The following is a 20,643-nucleotide window of genomic DNA, read 5'->3' on the forward strand; positions in this document are numbered from 1 at the left end:
CTAGAGAGCAGTTGACGTGTGATTCGCGGGCCCATCCCAATTAGCCTACGTGTAATCACTCCCAGTCATCTACTCTATTTCCTCGTATTTCCGGCTGGATCACCGTGCACGTGATGTCCTTCCCGTTGTCGGAAGCAGTTTGCGGTTCCCGGTCCCTGTTCGTTCGGCCCCAATTATCGCTTGGCATCTAAACCGTCCGTCGTGCGTCCGCAACTCGCAAACTGCAACCAACCGACCCACGAACTTCACGTCAATCCGCACGCAACTCGGTCCTCGGTTCCTTCCGGTAAATCAGTCAAGATGGCCGCCGCGATCAAAGCCCTCAATGCGAAGATTCGCTCCAACAAGTACACGGATTACTTTTGCTCGACTCGTATGTACACCCGTCTCGTTGTGAGGGCACCGCGCATTGCAAGAGCTTGGGAAAGGGTGCGCAGAAGACGATATCTGGAGGATATAACGAAGGAGCTGTAGAGGGAAAGAGTGGTTGGCTAACACAAAGATAGATTTCTGGGGCCCGGCGAGTAACTTTGGTATCCCGATTGCGGCTATTGCGGACATGAGCAAAGATCCTGAGATGTACGTCCTACTCCACTCTACCTTCGTTCTTGACTCTATCCAAACTTTCCAACCCGCACGCGATCATGACCTATCCTGCCCCCACCCAATTCCTCCCCGCTTTCACAACACCCCCAGCTAACCCTCTCTCACAATAGCATCTCCGGCCGCATGACCGGCGCCCTCACCCTCTACTCCGGCACATTCATGCGCTACGCCATGGCTGTAACACCAGCAAACTACCTGCTCTTCGGCTGCCACGCCATCAACTTCACCTCGCAACTCGTACAAGGGTACCGATACCTCAACTACTGGAATTTCGGCGGCCGGGAAGCTAGTCTGGCGGGTAAGGCGGACAAGGCCAAGGAGGAGACGATAGGTGTCGTGGGCAAAGTGGAACAGAAGCTTGAGAAGGTTGCCGAGAACGTCAAGGGTGTTATTCCGAAATGAAGAGGGGAAGTTGAAAGGAAGAAGTACGGAGATATGAAAGGCCTGGAAAGAAACGTGTGGGGTGGTTCACATACATTTACCTTATATCCTAGCGTGCTCTAACCTTTGATTTCTTGGACGAATACCACATCTTTGCTCATGAAGTGCATACGCAAAAAAACTAAACTTCATAATTCCTCAAGACTGACTGACTCTACACAGTTGGATTCGAGATTTACACACCCCAAATTACATCAGACTACTCCTCCCCCAATCTCATTTCCTCCCTGTCCATTTGGCAAATCACCATCCCTGCCATCAACAAACTCCTGTATATCCTCTCAAGACGCATCCTCTCTTGTGCCGAGATACTGCTTCGTCCACTAGAAAGAGACGACTCTATGTGTTTCCACTGAATCTGCGGATCCTTTCTTTCATCACCGTCTTCTTCTTCCTTGTTCGCTTTATCTTCGTCTTCCCTCTGCGCCGATCCATCAGAACGTTGGATTTGTTTCTGTTTCTTGCGCAGAGCCTGCAGGGCAGCAATTTTCTGAGCAATCATGGCGCGCTCGGTGAGTTGAGCGGATGTTGCTAGGGCGGAAGAGTTGGGGGTGGATGTAGGATCGTCGCCGTAGCGGAAGTAAGAAAAGTCAGGAATGCCCTTGTTGCTTGCAGTAGCGTTGTTTCCGTCTTTCTTGTGGTCGATTTTCGAAGGGTCCACGTCGCCAAGTACATCGTGGATGGCTTCTAGCTGCGCGTTATATACCACGGCTTGGAGATCTGCACCCGAATAGCCTTCTGTTCTCATTGCTATTTCGCGGAGATTCTCGCCTTCGTGGCCGTCACCTAGAAGGCTGGGGGCGAGGTGTAGTTTGCGTGTTACGGCACGCAGGATGTCGATGCGTTCTTCCACGTCTGGCATATCACATAAGAGAGATTTGTCAAGACGACCAGGGCGAAGGAGCGCAGGATCGATCAAATCAGGTCGCGACGTAGCAGCTAAGACGTAGACGCCCGAAAGACCTTCCGCTCCGTCCATTTGAGTGAGGAGTTGGTTGACGACACGGTCTGTTACGCCCGTTGAGTCGTGTCCACGCTTCGGTGCGATACTGTCGAACTCATCGAAGAAGAGAACGCAGGGTCGCGCTGCTTCTGCACGTTCAAAGAGATCCCGGACAGACTTTTCAGAAGCACCAATGTACTTGTTGAGAATTTCTGGTCCTTTGACTGAGATGAAGTTTAGACCGCACTCGCCTGCTACTGCAGATGCGAGTAGGGTCTTGCCACATCCAGGGTAGCCATACAGGAGTAAACCTGATCGGAGACGTAGTGGGCATTTTGCGAAAATGGGAGCGTAGGTTGTAGGATATTGAAGAGTTTCCAAGAGAACCTGTCGTGTTGTGAGGAGACCGCCGATGGAATCCCATTTTGTAGTGGAGGATTGTAGTGTAACGTTTCGCAAAGAGGCGGGCGTGAAGCCGGTGATGGCTTGAGTGTAGTCCTCTCGTGTGAGAGAGACAGTTGGGGATGTCGACGTGACTGAGCGAATCAATGCTTCGTTGCGGGCGCGCGATGTGAGTAACACGAGATCGCCGGGCATGTAACCGTCTGTCTGGCCGGCGAGGTCGAGAAAGTCGATTGTAGGATCAATGGTGAAGGCATAATCATCAGACGGTTGTTGTGGTATGCTGTCGATACTAGGCTGACTGCGATGAGCGGTACTAGGCCGACTGTTCGATGGTGATGGTGGGAAGGCATGGCCATTGAGCTCCTTTGACTGCTCTATCTTGGCATCCTTGAACGCAAGCATCTCGAGAACCTTCCTTCTACCGTCTTTGCTGGGGGCCTTGAGACTGACAATCTCGCGGACGATATGTCCGCCAACGATGACATTGTTCAAGGCCTCTTTACCTTGCGCAGTTGCTAGCAAGACCACACCAGAGTCCATAGAGCAATATTGCCTTACGATGTTGATTAGGCACTCGCTGACATGTCGACTGCGCCCGTTCTCATTACCAACTTGGAGCTCGGTCTCCACTGGACATAGCTTGTCCAAATCATCTAGAATTACCACAGCATTTCCACCGCCTCTTGCGCCCCATGATGCCGAAGCAAACAATCTGTTCAGGGTCTCCTTGATAGTCGCAACTCGCGTCTCATCCGTTACCAGTTTGCGACAGGGAAAGTAGATGGTGTTGAAGAGATATTCGGTTCGAAGTTGATGGGCAAGTAGTTGAGCGCATTCCGACTTTCCTGCTCCCAGGCCACCAGTGAGCAGAACCGAAGAATTGTGTGTTAGATGTGATCGTAGTTGCTGGATAAGAGGATCTATGCCAACCAGATTCGCGGGTGTTTGCGGAAGCGGATCACCCTGCTGCCAGCCCTTGGCCCAGCTTGTTGGCGTTGACACCTCTTGACCTAGTTCAAGCGGGGGCTTCCTCTCGGGGAAGAGCACCCATGAGACTCCGCTTGTGGATGATGGCGGTTCGAACCTCACGATACCTCCTTGCCAGCCAAGCTCGGAGTCGTTGGCCGGAGGCAGTATCATTCCATCTGTGACCGGCCCATCGAGAAGGCCGTTCTTCTTTCCGTAGGTTGTTTTGATCTTCTGTATCGCGTTCTCCTGGTCTTGCTTAGACTCGCCACCAAACTTCAAGGAAGCATTGACTTGTGACGCAGCGGTGGAGAAGGGTATGATCTTGATAGACTTGACAACCGGTTCCCTCGACTCTTTTGTACCTTGCGGTTTGATGGCCGGCGGCTTCGGAGTCTGAGCTGGAGCGCCTTCGATCCGAACGAGTCCACCCACAAAGTTGTCGAAGCCCAAGACCTTGCAGAGGTCGGTTGAAAGCGCCACGTGCCTACTGTCGGGCGCGTCTTCCCATGCTATAATCTTGGCGACTACGCGCGTTGCGGGCTTCTCCTGTTCCTGCTCCTTGGACATATCCACCGGCTCTTGTAGCCCTGCAGGCTTGATGATTGAGATGGAGACCCAAGTGGCCCCTCGGAGGGCCTTAGTGAGGAGTACGTCCTTGTCTACCCACACCTTCAGGCCCTCGGCGTCTGTATCTTCTTCTTCGTCGAACCACTCCCTTGCCACACTACGATCAACACCACGCAAGAAGATGACACCTTTGCTTGCGGCATCCTCGCGACCACTGCGTCGCCGGACTGTGCTTGCAGAGCTCTTTCCGCTCTTCCTCGATGCAGCGCCCACACTCCTGCTTTCCCGGTTTGAGCTCCTTTCCTTTTGCCTCGTCTTGGGCGCGACGATAACTTCGGCGTCGGGCGAGATCTTGACGAAGAGCGATGTGTTGGGCGGCGCGGGAGCGATGGAAGTGACGGTAATGTTCGCGGTCGTTGTAGGGGACAGATGCAGCGTAAGGGGGTGCGGTGATGCGGCCTGAGGGTTGGGGAGTGCGCGTATCTGAGAGAGGAAGTTCAATTCCAAGAATTGAGCATGCAGCTCTATCATCTCCCAGTCTACGGGGGTCAAGGGCTCGATGTTGATGGTATGCGCCTGAGGCGGATCCAGATGTAGCAGTATGCCCACCTTTTGCCCTTCTTGAAGCCCGATCAACCTGGCGAATGTGGCATCCACCTCTACTGCTGGGAGGTCTTGTTGGCTGACTGCTGGGCTGCCTCTCAAGCCGTCTCGCCCAACTACAGGCGCAATCCTGCGCTTGCTCTGCATGCCCGTCCATCCCACGAAGATAGACTTGGGCGCGGCATTCCTGTTATCCGAAGCACCCGGTGGTGGAGGTTGGCGGTATGTGAGCTCGACGACGACATTCTGGGCGACTGTGTTCGCATTCACGAGAACCGAGACGAGCGAGGATGGGAGATTGACGAGGCAATTCTTCAAAGATTGCTGCAAGGCAACCTCGGCCTGGACAACATTACCAGCAGGCTTCTTGGGCGGCATGATGATGAGGATTGAAGAGGAAGCGAAGCTGTTGTTGCTGCTGCTGTCGCATTGCGCATACCACAAGCTTCCCACGCGAGCAGCCGAGGTCGTCGGCGCCGATGGCCTAAAGCGGTGGCAGAAAGCGGCGGTCCAATCGCTCGAGTGCCCTGGAAACGCGGGTCGACGCGCCTCAGAGCTATACGCGACCAGACCAGCCCCAATTTTGCTACCGCGCATCCCTCCCCGCTGCATCACTCCATCCACCCTAGACGCTTACTTTCACAACCACACCCCAGATAGAATGGCGCTCCTTACTACGAGTGCGCCAGTCAACTACGACGAGCAGGAGGGTTTGTGTGCACGGGCAAAATATCCAAAACTCCAGCTAACAGCCAACAGCGGCCTTTGTTGATTTCCTCAAAACTACAAATCTGCCTCTACAGATGCTGCCGACCAGCTCGAGGGCCTCAATATCAATGGCGATGGCGAAGAGGAGTATGACATGGTCGACGACTCGGACGATCCCGCGCCAAACGGAGCGCAATCCCGCAGCAAGTCGAAGCTCAAGTACATGGACCAACTACAAGACGTAGCGAATCGCGTGCGCGACGAGATCCAAATAGATCTGAACGACGTCGAGGCATACGAGAAGGCGACATCAGACGACGAGCACAACTACAGGCTGGTCGAGTCAATCGAGCGCAATGCGCACCATTACATCGACATCTTCTCGCGAGCAGTCGACAAGTGCCTGCCTCCACCGACTAGAGAACTAGACTTCAAAGACGATGTTTTGGACGTGATCATGACGCAGCGTTCGAAGCGCAATGAAAGACAGCAAGAGATGCAGGGAGTCGACGATTCCGCACAGGCTGCGCCCGAAACCATGTTTCCCCCTGCGTTGACTAGACGATACACCCTCAACTTCAGGCCCAGGATACCAGCTGGTTCCAGCAGCCAGCGTAGCACTAAGGCGCTAGCAGTCCGCAATGTCCGGGGAGAGCACTTGGGTCACCTCATCACAGTTCGCGGTATTGCAACCAGAGTGTCAGACGTCAAGCCTGCTGTGCAGGTCAACGCCTACTCTTGCGATCGCTGTGGAAGCGAAGTTTTCCAGCCCGTCACTACCAAACAGTTCACGCCGCTTGTTGAGTGCCCGTCCGACGATTGTAAGAGCAACAAGACTAAAGGCCAGCTCTTCCTTTCTACTCGCGCTTCCAAATTTCTTCCGTTCCAAGAAGTCAAGATCCAGGAGATGGCTGATCAAGTACCTGTTGGTCACATTCCCAGACAGCTGACCATTCACTGCCATGGCGCGCTCGTCAGACAGATCAACCCCGGAGATGTCATCGATTGCGCTGGTATCTTTCTACCCACACCCTACACTGGCTTCAAGGCAATCCGAGCCGGTCTTCTCACCGACACATATCTCGAAGCGCAATACGTTATGCAACACAAGAAGGCCTACGACGACATTGTGCTTGCTCAACCGACTCTTCGAAGGATGAACGAACTTGAGCGGACTGGCCAGCTGTACGAGTACCTATCGCGGTCCATCGCACCTGAAATCTTCGGTCACGTCGACGTCAAGAAGGCACTGCTCCTTCAGCTCATTGGCGGTGTCACTAAGGAGGTTGGTGACGGCATGCGCATTCGTGGTGATATCAACGTATGCTTGATGGGTGACCCTGGTGTGGCCAAATCTCAATTGCTCAAGTACATTACCAAAGTAGCACCTCGTGGTGTCTACACGACTGGTCGCGGTAGCAGTGGTGTTGGTCTCACTGCTGCGGTCATGCGTGACCCTGTCACAGATGAAATGGTCCTTGAAGGAGGAGCTCTTGTGCTTGCTGACAACGGCATGTGCTGTATTGATGAGTTCGACAAGATGGACGACAGTGACCGAACAGCAATCCACGAAGTCATGGAACAACAAACAATCTCTATCAGCAAGGCTGGTATTACAACCACTTTAAACGCCCGCACATCGATCCTCGCGGCTGCTAACCCGCTGTACGGCCGCTACAATCCTCGTCTCTCACCGATCGAGAACATCAACCTTCCCGCTGCGCTCCTATCTCGTTTCGACGTCCTGTTCCTTATCCTCGACACCCCTGCGCGGGACTCTGATGAAGAGCTAGCCCGTCACGTTACTCACGTGCACATGCACAATGCTCACCCTGAAGCCCCTGGTGGCATCATCTTCAGCCCTGCCGAAGTCCGACAATGGGTTGCTCGCGCGCGATCATACCGACCAACAGTACCAAAGGACGTGTCAGATTACATGGTTGGCGCCTACGTACGCATGCGTCAACAACAGAAGCGCGATGATGGCAACAAGAAGGCCTTTACCCACACATCGCCTCGTACACTACTTGGTGTACTCCGTCTTGCACAGGCTTTGGCTCGTTTGCGGTTTGCCGAACAAGTCATCTCTGAAGACGTCGATGAGGCTCTCCGCCTTACCGAAGTCAGCAAGGCCAGTCTGTATGCTGATGAGAACCGCGGGATCGATCACACTCCAAGCAGTAAAATCTATCACCTCATCAAGTCCATGGAGGCTAGCGGTGCTGCTGCTGTTGGTGACGGCACAAGGGGCGAACTTGATCTCCGCAGGGTCAGGGAAAGAGTCTTGGCCAAGGGTTTCACAGCCGACCAGTTCGAGCAGGCTATCGACGAATACTCCTTGCTTGACGTAAGTACCATGGTCAAATGTTTGAGTATGTGCACCGTGCTAACGCTTCTCAATAGGTCTGGCAAACAACTGGTGAAGGCACAAGACTTGTCTTCATCGAAGCTGGTCTGGAGGACGAGGATATGGACGCTGATAACGATTTCTAGAGCATGGGAATGTAACGGTGGCAGAGGATGTAGATGTTCCTGTTTACGGCGTATCGAGGCGTTGGATATCCGAACGACGTTTAGCGCGCGTCTACTTTGCTTGCAGCTTCGCATAGAAATTTCAATGAAGCAATGATGAACAAATGCTTCTTTGACAATCGTTCACTGGATGTCGCGTGAGTCGTGAATCGCTGTCACATGCCAAGCCACCCATCTGCAGGCAAGCATCATCGGTGCGTGGTGAACCCTCGCGGGGTCGCTACCGAAAAGTGGGAGAGCTCATGTCTCCCAGCCCTGTTTCACTGTGCACTCTTTCACAACATATCACCATTTATCTGATTACTGATGTGGTGAGATTTCGCTACGAGCACTCGTCCACGGTTCTACCTTCTTAAAGAGGTTACTTCCAACTGCGAATCTCGCGACGCGGCAGAAACCGACAGATAAGCTTGCGCCAGCTGTTCGCATCTCACTGTGATCCTCCTATCAATCGCAAATTTCACAAGGGTTCGCACTTTGTAGCATTCTTCAACATGACCCAAGGCGCAGCAAACAACTTTGCGCAATTCATGGTTGTAGGACGTAAGTATGCCCCTCCATGCTGTCTCAGCCCACTTCCGCAAAGCTCAATTGTCCAATGCTCCTGCTGACGAACCTGTAGCAACATGTTTTTTCCTCGGTATCATGTTTGCGCAACTCCCATATGACTACAACGTCTTATGGACCATGCCCACCGACCGATCCGCCTACTTCGACATCCTTGAATCACACATCAAGTTCCTCTATGCCTCTCCTCCCATCGTGTCGCGCATCCTCAACCTAGCCATCGGCACCGGTCTCCTCGGCTTCCTCATCAAGCTCTTCAAGCCGAACCAGGCCAACATGCTCTTCGATGGCGCGTCGCTTGTTCTCTACATGGCCGGTATTACCGTATACCTGACCAACATCGTCAAGGGCTTCAGGGTCGTGACGGCAGGCATCTACGGAGACGTGAACAAGGCTGCTCCGGGTGAGATTACCGACGAGGACATGGCCGACTACATCTCGAGGGAGGACACGTTGAGAGTTTTTGCGGCAAGCAACACGATTCTGGCGCTCGTACTGGTGGGTGTGCTAGTGTTGCAGGCTGGGCAATGGTATGCTAAGAGGGCTGAGGAGAAGGAGATCGAGGAGTTTGAGCGCCAGGCTGAGGAGAAGAAGGGCGTGGGGAAGAAGAAGCAGTAGGCTGTAACTTCTACGGTTGAGTGAGTCTGCGGCAGTGGATTCGCTTTCCAAGGGAATGAGGTTCAGGTCGAGTATACTTTCAACTCTTGTTCCACTTCTATCGTGTGTAGTTGTTAGGAGCTGGGATTCGTTTGTGGTATACCGAACGAGTTTATAGGAACAATGAGGTACATATCACTTGAAGTACTTTGCCTGTATCTCTTCACAATCATTTTACCCTTCTGTTTACTGCTACCATCTGAACTCATCTCAGATGGGGTCGACGGTGTAAGTTCGGCTTGGTAGCGCCTTCCTGTTTGGCACAACTCACCAACAACAACAAACCTGTGCCTGCCGACCTCACCCTCTCCAATCAACCTCATTCGCATGCCCTACCACTTCCAGAACTTCTCTTTTCCATATATGGCACCCGGACGGGGACTCATCTCGGGCAGGGCATACTAATGGACTGCTGTTGTTGCTCACTTCATCGATTAATAGATTCGCCGACGATCGCACCTTCTCACCGCTCACCAAAGGAACCACACTGGACAAGAGGAAGCCGCGACTACTGAGCTCCGATACTTTCTCTAAGGAAAAGCAGTAGCAACAACCAGCCATGACGCGGCGCCAGGCATCCTCCGCTTTTGGACGCAGACAAAACGCAAACGGGATGGAACACCGAGACCGAACCACTGCGAACTCAGCCAATGGTCTGCTCAGTAGACAATTCGCCAGCATAACTGACGTTCTATTCAAAGCAAGTGAGCGACGAAATCAGGAGCTACAGAAGCTGCAACAAAGACTGTTGAGACCAGTACCCACCCCATCGACATCCAAGTCTGCACACGAGCTTTTTGTTACAGCCAAGCCGGAGTCATCGCAGGGCAGTGGCTCTGGTGACGATTGTGTCGAGCTCGAACAGGTCGAGCAGAACAACAAAGGTACTACCAGCGACTACTTGACAGTGGTCGCCTCTACTATGGGACTTTCAGGTAAGCATACATATATGCATTATGCCATCACTCGGTTTAGTCTAGCTAATTTGCACCTAGAAATATCAGGGATACAGGTTCAGTTGCGCGGTGGCTATGTGTCGGACTGTGCAGACGACTCCAAGATGATGATCGCGGAGTTGAATTCGCCAAAGCAAAAGCATTCTGGCAGCGGAGTCCAGGAAGAACTCGATGACAACGATGATCTGGCGCGAATGTTAGCCGGTCTGAAAAACCACTGGTCGTCATTAAAAGGCAACGCTGTTAGGCAGAGGAACGACCCAAAAGCTATATCTGCAGGCCTCAACGTGTATGAGGAAGGCGAATTATCGGCCTTGGCTAAGCGTCTAGGCATCGACAGCAATGAGAGCGAAGTCTTCGAGGATTCGAAAGCTGCACTTGATATCCTCAGTGAGCAGGACCAAACTTATGGTACAGGCCATTCCGAAGACGAGAACGACGATCTCGAGTTCCTCCATGCCAAGCTAGCGACTATGTTTACACCACCCTTCGGCACAGCCTCTGGAGACTTCCCGTATATTGCCAAGAGTAAATCTGTTGTCAGCATAACACCAAGTCCTCAAAAAGATGTAGCTGGTATGCTCAAGCCGGCATATATATCATCTGCTGTCGCCTTGAGATTGGAGAGCCGGGACGTTGAGAGTGAAGGTGCTAAGGGTCGGTTCACACAACCGTTCAGTAACAGCATGGATGAACAGGAGGCCAAGGACGAAAAAGCTGAGATGGTGAAGAAAGAGAACGAGAAGCTTGAGGCCACCATCAAGTATGTCTTGGAGGAGGAAAAGAGGTACCACAAGATCGAGGAGAACAAGCGCCTGCCAGCTCGCCTGATCCTCTCCAACCTCGCTGCCGATGCAGATGATAAAGCCATTCGCATATTCTTCGCCAAGTACAGCACGGAAATGTAAGTCGATTACCCCATCTACATGTCGAACAAACACTATACTGACCCTCGTCTCACTAGCCGTGATGTCACCCTTCTATCCAAACGCGATCCACTCAAAAGGACCAGAACGGCATACGTCGACATGTACAGCAGGAATGTAGCGGTTCGTGCATCCTACGAGGTCGGAGGTATCTTCGGATTGATCGTGAAGATCAAGTTGGCAGTGGAGTAAAGAGCCTTAAACAACGACCTGCTTGCATGAGGGCATCAAGACGTTCAAGCCATAATGTATTATGCCAATCAAGGATACTTCTGAGTAGCTGCTCAAGCAGTGACACAAATCTGTGGTACATCAGCCACTAACTCTTCCCATACAAAAATATTTTTCAAGTTCCCTTGTCGCTTGCCAAAGCCTTCTCCAGCTCGCGATCAGCGCTCAACTCCTTCTCCGCGCCCTCAATCACGCCCCTCAGTCCCTTGGCGCAAGCCTCCAACTGCGCTCTCTCTTCTTCGTCGAGCTGAATAGGCATCGATTTGATAATACCCTTTCGGCCCACCACTGCTGGCATTGACAAACAGCAGCCCAACTCAGGTTGATAGAAGGACAAGGGTCGAACGGATCGTGAGTCGAACAATATGTACTTGCAGATACTAGCTGCAATATTTCCTATACCGTACGCAGTGCAGCCTTTAGCCGCAATGATGGCACCAGCTGCTCCGCGAGTATGAGACGAGATTTGGTTCTTGAACTCCGAAGTTAGCGTGTTTGGTGGGAGAGCAAGGGCGAGTGGTGTTGTGCCGATAGTAGCGCTTGACCACGCGATCTGTTGTGTAGGTTTCCTAGGTCAGCGAGTTCTTTTCCCTCAGGCCAAAATGCTTCGTCGCAAGAGGGTTTAGGTTTCACGTACAAACTGACTATCGCCATGCTCCCCAAGCACATATGCATCGATACTATTTGGCGCCACCTCCGCCTTGTCCGCCAACACACCCCTCAGCCTCGCAGAGTCCAAACTTGTCCCCGTCCCCAACACCTGACTCTCTGGCAGCCCTGATAACCTCCTTGCAAAATACGTCAATATGTCCACTGGGTTCGCCACAAGTAGCAGGATCGTATGCGGACTAATCGGCGCCATGGCTCCAAAGATACTCTCCAGAATGTGCAAATTCCGGGATAACAGCGAGAGGCGTGATTCTCCGGACTTTTGTTTCGCGCCTGCGGTGATGACGACAATGTCGGCCTGGCCGGCGTCTTTGTGCGTGCCTGCTCGGACTTTTACGCCAGAGCCGCCGCGGTAGGTTGCATCATTTAGGTCGCGAACTTGGGCTTCCAAGAGGGAGGCTTTGAGGTCGACGAGGATTACTTCCGAGCAGATGGGTTGGAGGATTAGGGTGTAGGCTAGGGTTGAGCCGACGTCTCCGCAGCCGAGGATTGCGATTGTGGTTTTAAGTTTGGGGGTTGTCATTGTTGCTGTTTCTTGGTTTTTGTTTTTTTCGGGTATGGGTACTGTGGAAGGAGGTGTTAGTGGGTAGGCCTAAGTGATAGAGTTGTGACAGATTAGGTGGTGAGGATAGTGAAATTTGAAAAGGTTGTAGAACTGTGATTGTGAGAAGAAAAAGAGCCTGCGATCTGATCGTTCGATGTTATATACACGCCTTCTGTACGTGAGTCTTGGAACTGGATGTTATAGTACGTTGCCAAGGCCTGGGCTGCAGAGAGGTGGTGTGATGTTATTGGTAAGGTGGAGTTCAGCCACTCACCGTTATCTCATCATGCAAACACGTGCTTACAGCGTAAACTCAATCGTATTGTTACGGATAATCTCGGTGTCGTAGTTCATCGCATGTTTGCTATGTCACTCCTTTGCCTCGGGTCGGGCATCGTATTAGGGTGGTTATTACAACATCTGCTGATACGCCCACTGGTTCTGCACATCATCCTCCAGTGGCAGTGTTGTCTTCTGCAATTCTTTCGCCACTTTATCAGCCTCACCCCAGACTCGAAGAAGGTTTCGTCCTGCAATCTTTGCAGCATCTTCATCGCTTATGCCCTGTCTCAGCAATTCAGCAATAAGGTCGGGGAACTTTGATACATCCTCCAATCCCTCGGGCGTCTTCTCGATACCATCATAGTCTGTACCAATACCAACGTGATCATAACCAATTAGTTCTCCAATATGTCTGATGTGACGGACTACATGCGCCAGTGTGTTGTTCTCTGGAACAAAGTCTGGGAAGGAGTTTGGCGTTTCCGAGGCCTTGCAGGATACGAAATTTGGGTTAAAGTTGACCATGACAACAGAATTACGCTGCTTGACGAGGTGAAGGATGTCATCGGGTACGTTTCGCGGATGCGGGCAGATTGCGTATGCGGAGCTGTGGCTGAAGATTGGGGGCGCGATGCTACCAGTCCAATTTTCGTCACCTCGACCGACCAGCACATCGCGCATAGTGTCTTGACTAACGTGCGCAAGATCCACCAACATTCCTAGGCGATTCATCTCCTTGATGAGGTCACGACCTGCTGGACTAAGTCCTTTCCAATAAGGTTTTGCGATGTGCGCGCTGAAGTCGGATCCAGTCTCAATTGCTGCATCAGCATACTTGTTATGGCAGTTCCATGTCAAAGTCGCGTATCTGACTCCAAGTTGGTAGTAAAGTCGCAGCGTAGAGACCGAGTTGCCGATTTGGTGCAGACCTTCGATAGCCGCTGGGGCAATGAAACCGCCATTCTCGAAGGCTTTGATGGCCTCTGCACTGTTTCTAGGCGGAGTGAAGTACTTCGGATAGTTTTGACCTAGACGGTTGAAGAGATCTAGCTGGCCGAGCGTTGCCTTGACGACTGTACACATTAATACCATAATTTTCGTTTGTTGCTTCGTGTTGGCTTACTATCATAATATCTGTCATCCGCAAAGTTCGTCTCATCGCCTAGTGGACAAAGCCAGAATGCGCTCCAGAACGCACCGCCTTGCAGGCCCTTTTGAAGGCGAGGGATATCGACGTGCTGCGCTAGCCCGCCGTTCTCGAATTTGTCTGCAAAGTCACTGCCGGACTCGTTGTAGATGTGATTTTTGTATGTGCCTCGAATGAAAATCATGAGATCATTATGGCCATCTCTTGGGTAGTCAGCAATTGGCCCTTCATGTCACATTCATACGGCTGACCGATAAGTGGATTCTCCTGCAGTATCTTCACAGCTCTTTCTTCAACTGTTATTGGCTTTCCACATGTATGCTTTTGGCCTGAGAACAATGTCCGGATCTCTGAGAACCATATGGTTGACGCGATAAGGAAGAGGACTACGAAGAAGATAACGTCATAAGCGCCGCACATGCGCCGTCTCGAGGAACGACGGCGCAGTATATGCGCGTGCTTCTCGCTGACAGGGAGGTCTTCTGACTTCTCCATGATCAATACAGGAGGTCAGAGGTGGAAAAGGAACGTAGTGCAAGGTAGAGCCGTATCATCGAGGTAGATGTCGGTCTTGGCACCAGACGCGGACGGATTTAGGAGTTTGGTCCGAAAACACCACGCGACGCGCACCCCTAATACATCGTCATAGCCACAACCGTCTTAAAAATACATCGATAGCTTCCTCAATTGCACTTCACAATCCACAAACATGGCGATGATATCAGCAAACACCTTAGTACGCAGTATCGCACTGTTCCACCTTACACTCGCAGTTGTCCTGCTCAAGAATCCCGCCTTGATATCGAACCAAGGTGTCATCCTCCTGCTAGGAGAATCAATGCAACTTGTAAGTATTCCCAGTCTCTCTCCTTACATCCATATCCTCCCTGAACCCACTAACACATATCAGCCAACGCCCCGTGACTTCAACAAACCCTCCGCAGCAACAGCCTTCCTAGCCGTCCTTTTCGCTTTCATCGGCCTCACCGACCTCACGGCCCTCTCTCTTCACGAAGACGTTTTCGATCAATTCTGGGGCCTCCAGGCACCCGTGCGTCTCCTCTTCCTCTTCGGTCTTACCGCATACTCGTACATGTTCAAGGAGGGAGGCATGTTTGCACCGAGGGGCATGGAATACAGAATGAGCGCTGGCGCTAGTCTGAACAACAGCTTTATATTCACGTGGGGGTTCATAGAAGTATTTGCGTGGTTCTGGGTTTTCACCACGTTGAGGGAAGAGAGGTCGGCGAAAGCGACGAAGATGGCTGAGAAGCAGGCTCGGGAAGCTGATCAGAACACGCTATAGGACGGCTTTCGGAACTTGCGTAATTGATAGAGACATCGATATCGAACCGTGAGCACTCAGTTCACACCTAGAGTCTGGCGCCCAGCCGATCTGGTTTACACAAGAGACTGGAGGGATACCCTGCTACGTCTGAAAAGACGTACGTAGTTGAAGGACCATCTGTACTTTGTGCACATACTATGAGCTTCGATGGAGGATCGAGAACCGGCCCAACGAGGTTTACATCTCCACGTGCAGAAGACTGCGGGGAGACGACAGACGTTTACGAAAAGCCACAACATACCAATGCACAGGGTCAAAAGATATCTACCATAGTCTCAAGCTTTTGAGAAAATCTATCAACGGTATCTAATAAGTGTAGCAGAGCGTCCCGCCTTTGGTATTTAGCAGGTCCTTGAGTGTGGCATTGCCCGCTAGCGCCCCGATGTTGATGGTGAAGTCTAATGTAACGTTCTTGCCGCTATAATCAAAGGGTGTGATGGGACCACCCACTTGATTCAGACGTGTCTCCAGATCTTTCTGTTGCCATTCCCAAAAGATGCGGTCAATGTTTCCATGGTGGAGGTAGAAGAGTGGATCTGTCGGGTGTTAGCTTGTATTAGAACGCCGTTTCATCGTGGCAGATGGGCGAGAATCAGAGGAGATGAGAAGAAAGCGCTCACCACCAGGGCTCTCCGCTGCGTTTCCCATGGTACCCAGGATGCCACCAACACCGAAGTGGCCGCTAGCATGAATGTTTGGGGGATCAAAGCTTTGCTTCTTCTCCACTGTTCTTGCTATGCTGGTGTAGTCCGGTTGTGCCAACACTTCTTCAACCAGTTTGCTATCTGCGAATCGGTTGATGATCCACGGAACAAAGTCTCGTTTCAAGCAGTGTGGAGTGGGCAGATTCACGGTAAAATGAGGAGGGGCGAATGGCCCATTCATAACACAGCCTCCACCAGTATTCCCTGTAATGTTCAAGCGATTCTGTTCTGGAGTAGCTTGGACGGGATAGCCGTTACCACCGAACCCTGTGTCAGGTTGGAAGATCTCGGAATGAAAGGCACGATGAGACTGTTCATTTTGCGGTTCAGCATCCAAGGACCAGTCCCAGTATCTGCGTACAGTTTAGCTCATGGGCATTCGGTGTCAAGAGAAGGGAATATAGGAGTTGAGACGACTTACGGTTGGCCTCCGGTGTATCCGCATTCGTCTCTCAGTGCCTTTTCATAGGTTGCAACAAAGTAACGGTGCCATAAGAGGAAATGACCCTGAGGCTGTAAGCACGCGAAAATGAGGCTGGATCAAGAGAGCTTGACATACCACCCAGTGGATCTGGGGCTTCTGAAGCATGTGGACACCTTGGTGATCATCGAATCGGTTCACGGCACCTGCGATACCGGATTTGGCCTTCCTATGTGACAAGCAAAGGACGGCATCGATGTAAGATTTCTTCTGTGGCACTGACAACTGTCTCCTATGTTCTACGCATCAGTGAAGCATTCAGATTTAGTAAGCTTTCGATCGCCTCACCATTCTACCCTCTTGGGAGGATTCTTGCATGTTCCCAATTCAGTGGTTGGAGGTAATGCTGCAGCTGCTGACCATTGTGCCAAGCCTAAGCCGACAGGGAGGAGTTCGAGAAGACGCATCGAGATCGAGTAGGCGCTACGGGTTTGGAACTTAGACAACAAAAGGTTTTGTCACACGTGGCAATCCCTTCGAGAAGATTTCCCTTAGATGGTTCTGCAGTACTGAAGAGCTTTCTCGTACACCCACAACGAAGTAGGCTCCTGAAGTAGCTGATGACCTTTAGTAACTGATGCCATTCGTCTATCTTATAAGAAAGCTGCGCGCGCTGGCTGCCGACTGCCGATCTTGCGTTGTACAGTCAGATCGCTTTAAGGCCTTTTTGGACCTTTACCGGCGGTTGCATTGAAGACATTGTTGAGTATGGTAGATACATTTACCGATGATCTATCCCTGATGCAGGGGAGACCAGCATTTCGAGTGCCACAATGGCCGTGACCAACTGTCTCAGGTTGTGAGTTGTCTAGTTATATGAACTCAAGTCGCTAATTGCTCTGCAAACGACCTTATTATGGGAAGCGTTCGCTCGACAGGGCGTAATCTCATTACACGCTGCATACACATTGTCAATGTCCTCGTTTCGTTATCCGAGCTTCATTCCTTGGCTAGGTGCTCCGTTGAACATTTTCATGCAATGCAACCTAGCCACGGATACTTGTATCCTGTGCCTGCGTCCTAACCCTGATATTACCTACGCCTCTGAGGATAGCCCGTCCTAAGAACCCTACATTGCGGGACGAGAGGCCCGCGGGTCCCGGAAGAAGTTCGGGGGCTCACACAAAGATGGCTCGCTACCGCGTTGTCAGCGATCTTATTTGATAGATCGTTGCGGCTTGCCGGGCGTGGAGGTGGTCAGACCGCTAGCAGGGGTAGGTAAGATTGCTCAGCTGCAGCGGGTGGTCAAGATTCTTCGGGAGAGATACTTAATGCGTGACATACTGACATCCCCTAGCACGATTATTCGACCATGGGAAGGACGCAAATTGCCATTCCAGAAGTTGTTGTTGCGTACTCGTCTCTGGTGTCCCGTTAGCGATGCGCGTCTCGAACCCGACGTATCGACATGGATTCAAATCCTCCCTGATATTCGCCGGTGGTTAAAGACTGATGATGGTCCATGACTGCAACAGAACTGGAGGATGACCATTTCTGATCGGCCACGAGCTACATTACGATGTTTGCGATGATATTAATGGATAGGATGTATAACAAGGCGTTCTACCTACACGTGCGGCTGAGGGCGTGCTGGCTCTCGTCCATACTGAGGTTTATGTCACTCGCCTCATATTCGAACGGCGCTCTCTGCTCTATGTGACCATGATCGGGCCCAATTTCAGTGCAGATCATGATTCTAGACAGCCCATGTTCCTGATCACCACTGGAATTCTGATTCTGCTTTCGACTGTTGCCGTGGCTCTTAGGCAAGTACATACCATATTTGTATATGTCAAGGTATTGTTCGTTGACTATCTTGTAGGCTTTACTGCCGCCTTTTTCGCGTCCGCAATGTTGGGCTCGACGATTACTTCATGGTTGCTGCCCTTTTTGTCACAATTGGTATGGCAATCATGAATGGTTATCATATCAGCTGGGGCACAGGGTATGCATCAACAATATGCCACACGGGAGTGAAGTTGCGACTAACAGTAACAGACAACATCTGGAGTACTTGGATGTACCTTCGATGAGAATCCCAACCCTGAAGCACTTCTATTTCTACCAGTTGGTGTATCCTTTAGCGTTGTTCTTCGTCAAGGCTAGCATCCTGGCATTGTACCATCGCCTCTTTGAGAAGCTAGAATTCCGATACAAAGTGTGGTTTGTAGCTGCATTTGTGACAATCTACACGATTGTAGTCCTTTTCGTCAATGTAAGCCTTCCGTTACTCTCTTTCAGTTCCTAAGGATAACAACCTTAACAGGCTTTCGAATGTAGGCCGAAGCCTTCGCAAGCATGGTCACCAACGTTTCCCAAGGGTTGCAACAACCTGCGAGCTACCTATTTCGCGCTCGGGGCCATAAATGTCCTCACAGACATCACGATCTTTCTCTTGCCGTTCAAAGCTTTTTGGAAGTTGCAACTAGATCCGAGAAGACGGTGGGCTCTCTTCGGTATCTTTGGTGTTGGTGGCATGGCCGTCATTGCTTCAATCGTGAGAATATATGCGCTCTGGCTGTACAATGTCACCAAAGATATATCGTACGACTCAATCTTCGTGAGTCGATCTTCAAGGGTAGTTCCACTTCGCCGGATATTAACTAGTCTGCAGATTCTACTATTATCACAGATCGAAGTCAACGTAGCAATCATATCCGCCTCGGTCCCGGCCATACGACCACTCCTCAGGAACACACCACTTTCATTCAGTCAACCGAAGGCGTATGGAATCGGCTACACTCGTACAATAGGCAGTGAATCGGCCTCCAATAACTGGAGTTCTCACAGTCGCACAAGATCCAGTGGTCAAACCGAGCTTCTCACGTACGGTGGGCGTAGCCCGGTGGCAAAACAGAAAATTTTGTGCGGAGGAAGAAGCAATACAAGCGAAGAGTCCATTTTGAAAGACGATGGTATTACGAAGACCATGGAAACAAGGATAGACTTTGAGCGGATTCCCGATGAAGAGTTGCTGCCGCGCCGGATACCCAGGAAGATTTCGCATCGAGCAAGATGCAGCAACAAAACCGCGAAAGAGTTTGGGGAATATGAACAGGGTTTTTAATTTTCTACCAGCAACCCTCACCCTGAATCTAGACATTATCTCCTCCATACGAACAACTAGACAAATCGAAATCAAAAGGAGGAAAATGGACGCATCTCACAATTACAACCACTCTCTTTCCCAAGGTTCCGCGCAACATGTAGCCACATTCCCATGTCACGGCTAGCTCGCGGTATTACATTCAGAGCAGAAGCATCAGCATACCCGGAGTCAGGATGAATGCTCCAAGCGTGAATGCGAAGACACTACCAGGAACTGTAACACTTCCAGCACGAAGGCTGGCAGCAGCTCCAGTGAACTGTGTTGGAGTGGAACTAGACGAGGTATCTTCAACAGTTGGTGTAGCATCCTCCGAGGACGTCGACAATCTTGAAGATGTGATCCTTGAAGATGTGATCACCCTTGTCGATGACGGCGTGACCAATGGTGTGGATGCCGGTTCCAAGGTTGCAGTGGAAGCTGGAACAGAACCAAGCGTAGGCGTCTCCGATTGTGTAGGTACAGCATCAACTATCGCAGCAGTGACAGACTCAAACACAGAGTTCGCGGCCACCTCGTCCGTAGCAGTGAACGAGAAGGCTGTGTAGAAGGTTGTCTCGGTGGAGGTAATCTCGTATGAGAAGTCGAAGTAATAGTAGTAATAATAGTAGTAGGTGTATGTGTACGAGTAGGTGTACCATTGATAGTCGACGAAGGTTGGGTCTGGGATCGAGCTTGCGGAGGGTGCTGGTGTGATGGAAGCAGAAGGGGGGTTGGATTGATCGATGCGAGGGACTTCAGAGTATCCATCAGGGCACTCCTCGCCTGGGAGGTGGTAGTAGTCGCCTGTGCAGCATGTACCCGAAGGTGGGATGCACGGAAGATCGCCTGGTTGTGTTAGTCTGGTGTATGGTTCAACTGGAGGGGAAGACTTACCAGGACACACTGGAATCCACCCGGGTGTGTTGCACTCCTCGAGCTGACGAGGCGAAACGCCAGATCCTGCCTTCAGAGGTCCCGCTTTTTGAGCAGCGAGTACGGAGTACCCGAAGGCGCTCAGTAGCATTAAAGAGCGGGTAAGCATGGTTGCTAGGAGTATATGGAACGTCTTTGAAAAACGAGTGTCAAGCGTTCGTGAGTAAGATGTCTGCTGAGATCTACTGGTGAAACAGAAAGATGTTTTCGTTCAGCCCTCCCCTCAGCAACGCCAGACTTTATACCATTATGCCACTGAGGATACAACAAAAAACAGCCTACCCGACAGCCTTCCTGACAGCCTTCCACGATCACGGGAGTCAGCCTTTTCATCTC

At 51.4% G+C, this 20,643-nt stretch overlaps 11 protein-coding genes across 11 annotated transcripts; 6 read left to right on the forward strand and 5 right to left on the reverse strand.

The window, feature by feature from the left end:
* Positions 1-300: 300 nt before the first annotated feature.
* On the forward strand, positions 301-1,008 carry ALTATR162_LOCUS7937 (uncharacterized protein; the record flags this gene model as incomplete). The annotated part of the gene is made up of 3 exons (XM_043315565.1): positions 301-373; positions 507-579; positions 717-1,008. The coding sequence occupies 3 exons, from the start codon at positions 301-303 to the stop codon at positions 1,006-1,008; spliced, it is 438 nt and encodes a 145-aa protein (XP_043171500.1).
* A 238-nt stretch (positions 1,009-1,246) lies between these two features.
* On the reverse strand, positions 1,247-4,912 carry ALTATR162_LOCUS7938 (uncharacterized protein; the record flags this gene model as incomplete). The annotated part of the gene is made up of 1 exon (XM_043315566.1): positions 1,247-4,912. One exon carries the CDS (start codon positions 4,910-4,912, stop codon positions 1,247-1,249), a length of 3,666 nt encoding a protein of 1,221 aa, XP_043171501.1.
* Positions 4,913-5,195: 283 nt separating this feature from the next.
* Positions 5,196-7,735, forward strand: ALTATR162_LOCUS7939 (uncharacterized protein; the record flags this gene model as incomplete). Its single annotated transcript, XM_043315567.1, has 3 exons — positions 5,196-5,244; positions 5,338-7,589; positions 7,646-7,735. 3 exons carry the CDS (start codon positions 5,196-5,198, stop codon positions 7,733-7,735), a joined length of 2,391 nt encoding a protein of 796 aa, XP_043171502.1.
* Positions 7,736-8,268: 533 nt separating this feature from the next.
* ALTATR162_LOCUS7940 (uncharacterized protein) lies at positions 8,269-8,959 on the forward strand (the record flags this gene model as incomplete). Its single annotated transcript, XM_043315568.1, has 2 exons — positions 8,269-8,317; positions 8,397-8,959. The coding sequence occupies 2 exons, from the start codon at positions 8,269-8,271 to the stop codon at positions 8,957-8,959; spliced, it is 612 nt and encodes a 203-aa protein (XP_043171503.1).
* A 652-nt stretch (positions 8,960-9,611) lies between these two features.
* On the forward strand, positions 9,612-11,072 carry ALTATR162_LOCUS7941 (uncharacterized protein; the record flags this gene model as incomplete). Its single annotated transcript, XM_043315569.1, has 3 exons — positions 9,612-9,933; positions 9,994-10,858; positions 10,919-11,072. The coding sequence occupies 3 exons, from the start codon at positions 9,612-9,614 to the stop codon at positions 11,070-11,072; spliced, it is 1,341 nt and encodes a 446-aa protein (XP_043171504.1).
* A 154-nt stretch (positions 11,073-11,226) lies between these two features.
* ALTATR162_LOCUS7942 (uncharacterized protein) lies at positions 11,227-12,303 on the reverse strand (the record flags this gene model as incomplete). Its single annotated transcript, XM_043315570.1, has 2 exons — positions 11,227-11,664; positions 11,749-12,303. The coding sequence occupies 2 exons, from the start codon at positions 12,301-12,303 to the stop codon at positions 11,227-11,229; spliced, it is 993 nt and encodes a 330-aa protein (XP_043171505.1).
* A 432-nt stretch (positions 12,304-12,735) lies between these two features.
* On the reverse strand, positions 12,736-14,248 carry ALTATR162_LOCUS7943 (uncharacterized protein; the record flags this gene model as incomplete). The annotated part of the gene is made up of 3 exons (XM_043315571.1): positions 12,736-13,679; positions 13,730-13,954; positions 14,005-14,248. 3 exons carry the CDS (start codon positions 14,246-14,248, stop codon positions 12,736-12,738), a joined length of 1,413 nt encoding a protein of 470 aa, XP_043171506.1.
* Positions 14,249-14,462: 214 nt separating this feature from the next.
* On the forward strand, positions 14,463-15,059 carry ALTATR162_LOCUS7944 (uncharacterized protein; the record flags this gene model as incomplete). The annotated part of the gene is made up of 2 exons (XM_043315572.1): positions 14,463-14,600; positions 14,664-15,059. The coding sequence occupies 2 exons, from the start codon at positions 14,463-14,465 to the stop codon at positions 15,057-15,059; spliced, it is 534 nt and encodes a 177-aa protein (XP_043171507.1).
* Positions 15,060-15,407: 348 nt separating this feature from the next.
* On the reverse strand, positions 15,408-16,693 carry ALTATR162_LOCUS7945 (uncharacterized protein; the record flags this gene model as incomplete). Its single annotated transcript, XM_043315573.1, has 5 exons — positions 15,408-15,637; positions 15,722-16,158; positions 16,227-16,312; positions 16,365-16,518; positions 16,575-16,693. 5 exons carry the CDS (start codon positions 16,691-16,693, stop codon positions 15,408-15,410), a joined length of 1,026 nt encoding a protein of 341 aa, XP_043171508.1.
* A 1,506-nt stretch (positions 16,694-18,199) lies between these two features.
* On the forward strand, positions 18,200-19,353 carry ALTATR162_LOCUS7946 (uncharacterized protein; the record flags this gene model as incomplete). The annotated part of the gene is made up of 4 exons (XM_043315574.1): positions 18,200-18,231; positions 18,285-18,501; positions 18,553-18,846; positions 18,901-19,353. The coding sequence occupies 4 exons, from the start codon at positions 18,200-18,202 to the stop codon at positions 19,351-19,353; spliced, it is 996 nt and encodes a 331-aa protein (XP_043171509.1).
* Positions 19,354-19,534: 181 nt separating this feature from the next.
* On the reverse strand, positions 19,535-20,416 carry ALTATR162_LOCUS7947 (uncharacterized protein; the record flags this gene model as incomplete). Its single annotated transcript, XM_043315575.1, has 2 exons — positions 19,535-20,220; positions 20,269-20,416. 2 exons carry the CDS (start codon positions 20,414-20,416, stop codon positions 19,535-19,537), a joined length of 834 nt encoding a protein of 277 aa, XP_043171510.1.
* Between the last annotated feature and the right edge of the window lie 227 nt (positions 20,417-20,643).

Source organism: Alternaria atra (genome assembly GCF_907166805.1).
Source record: "Alternaria atra isolate CS162 genome assembly, contig: 28, whole genome shotgun sequence".
Classification (NCBI taxonomy): Eukaryota; Fungi; Ascomycota; class Dothideomycetes; order Pleosporales; family Pleosporaceae; genus Alternaria; species Alternaria atra.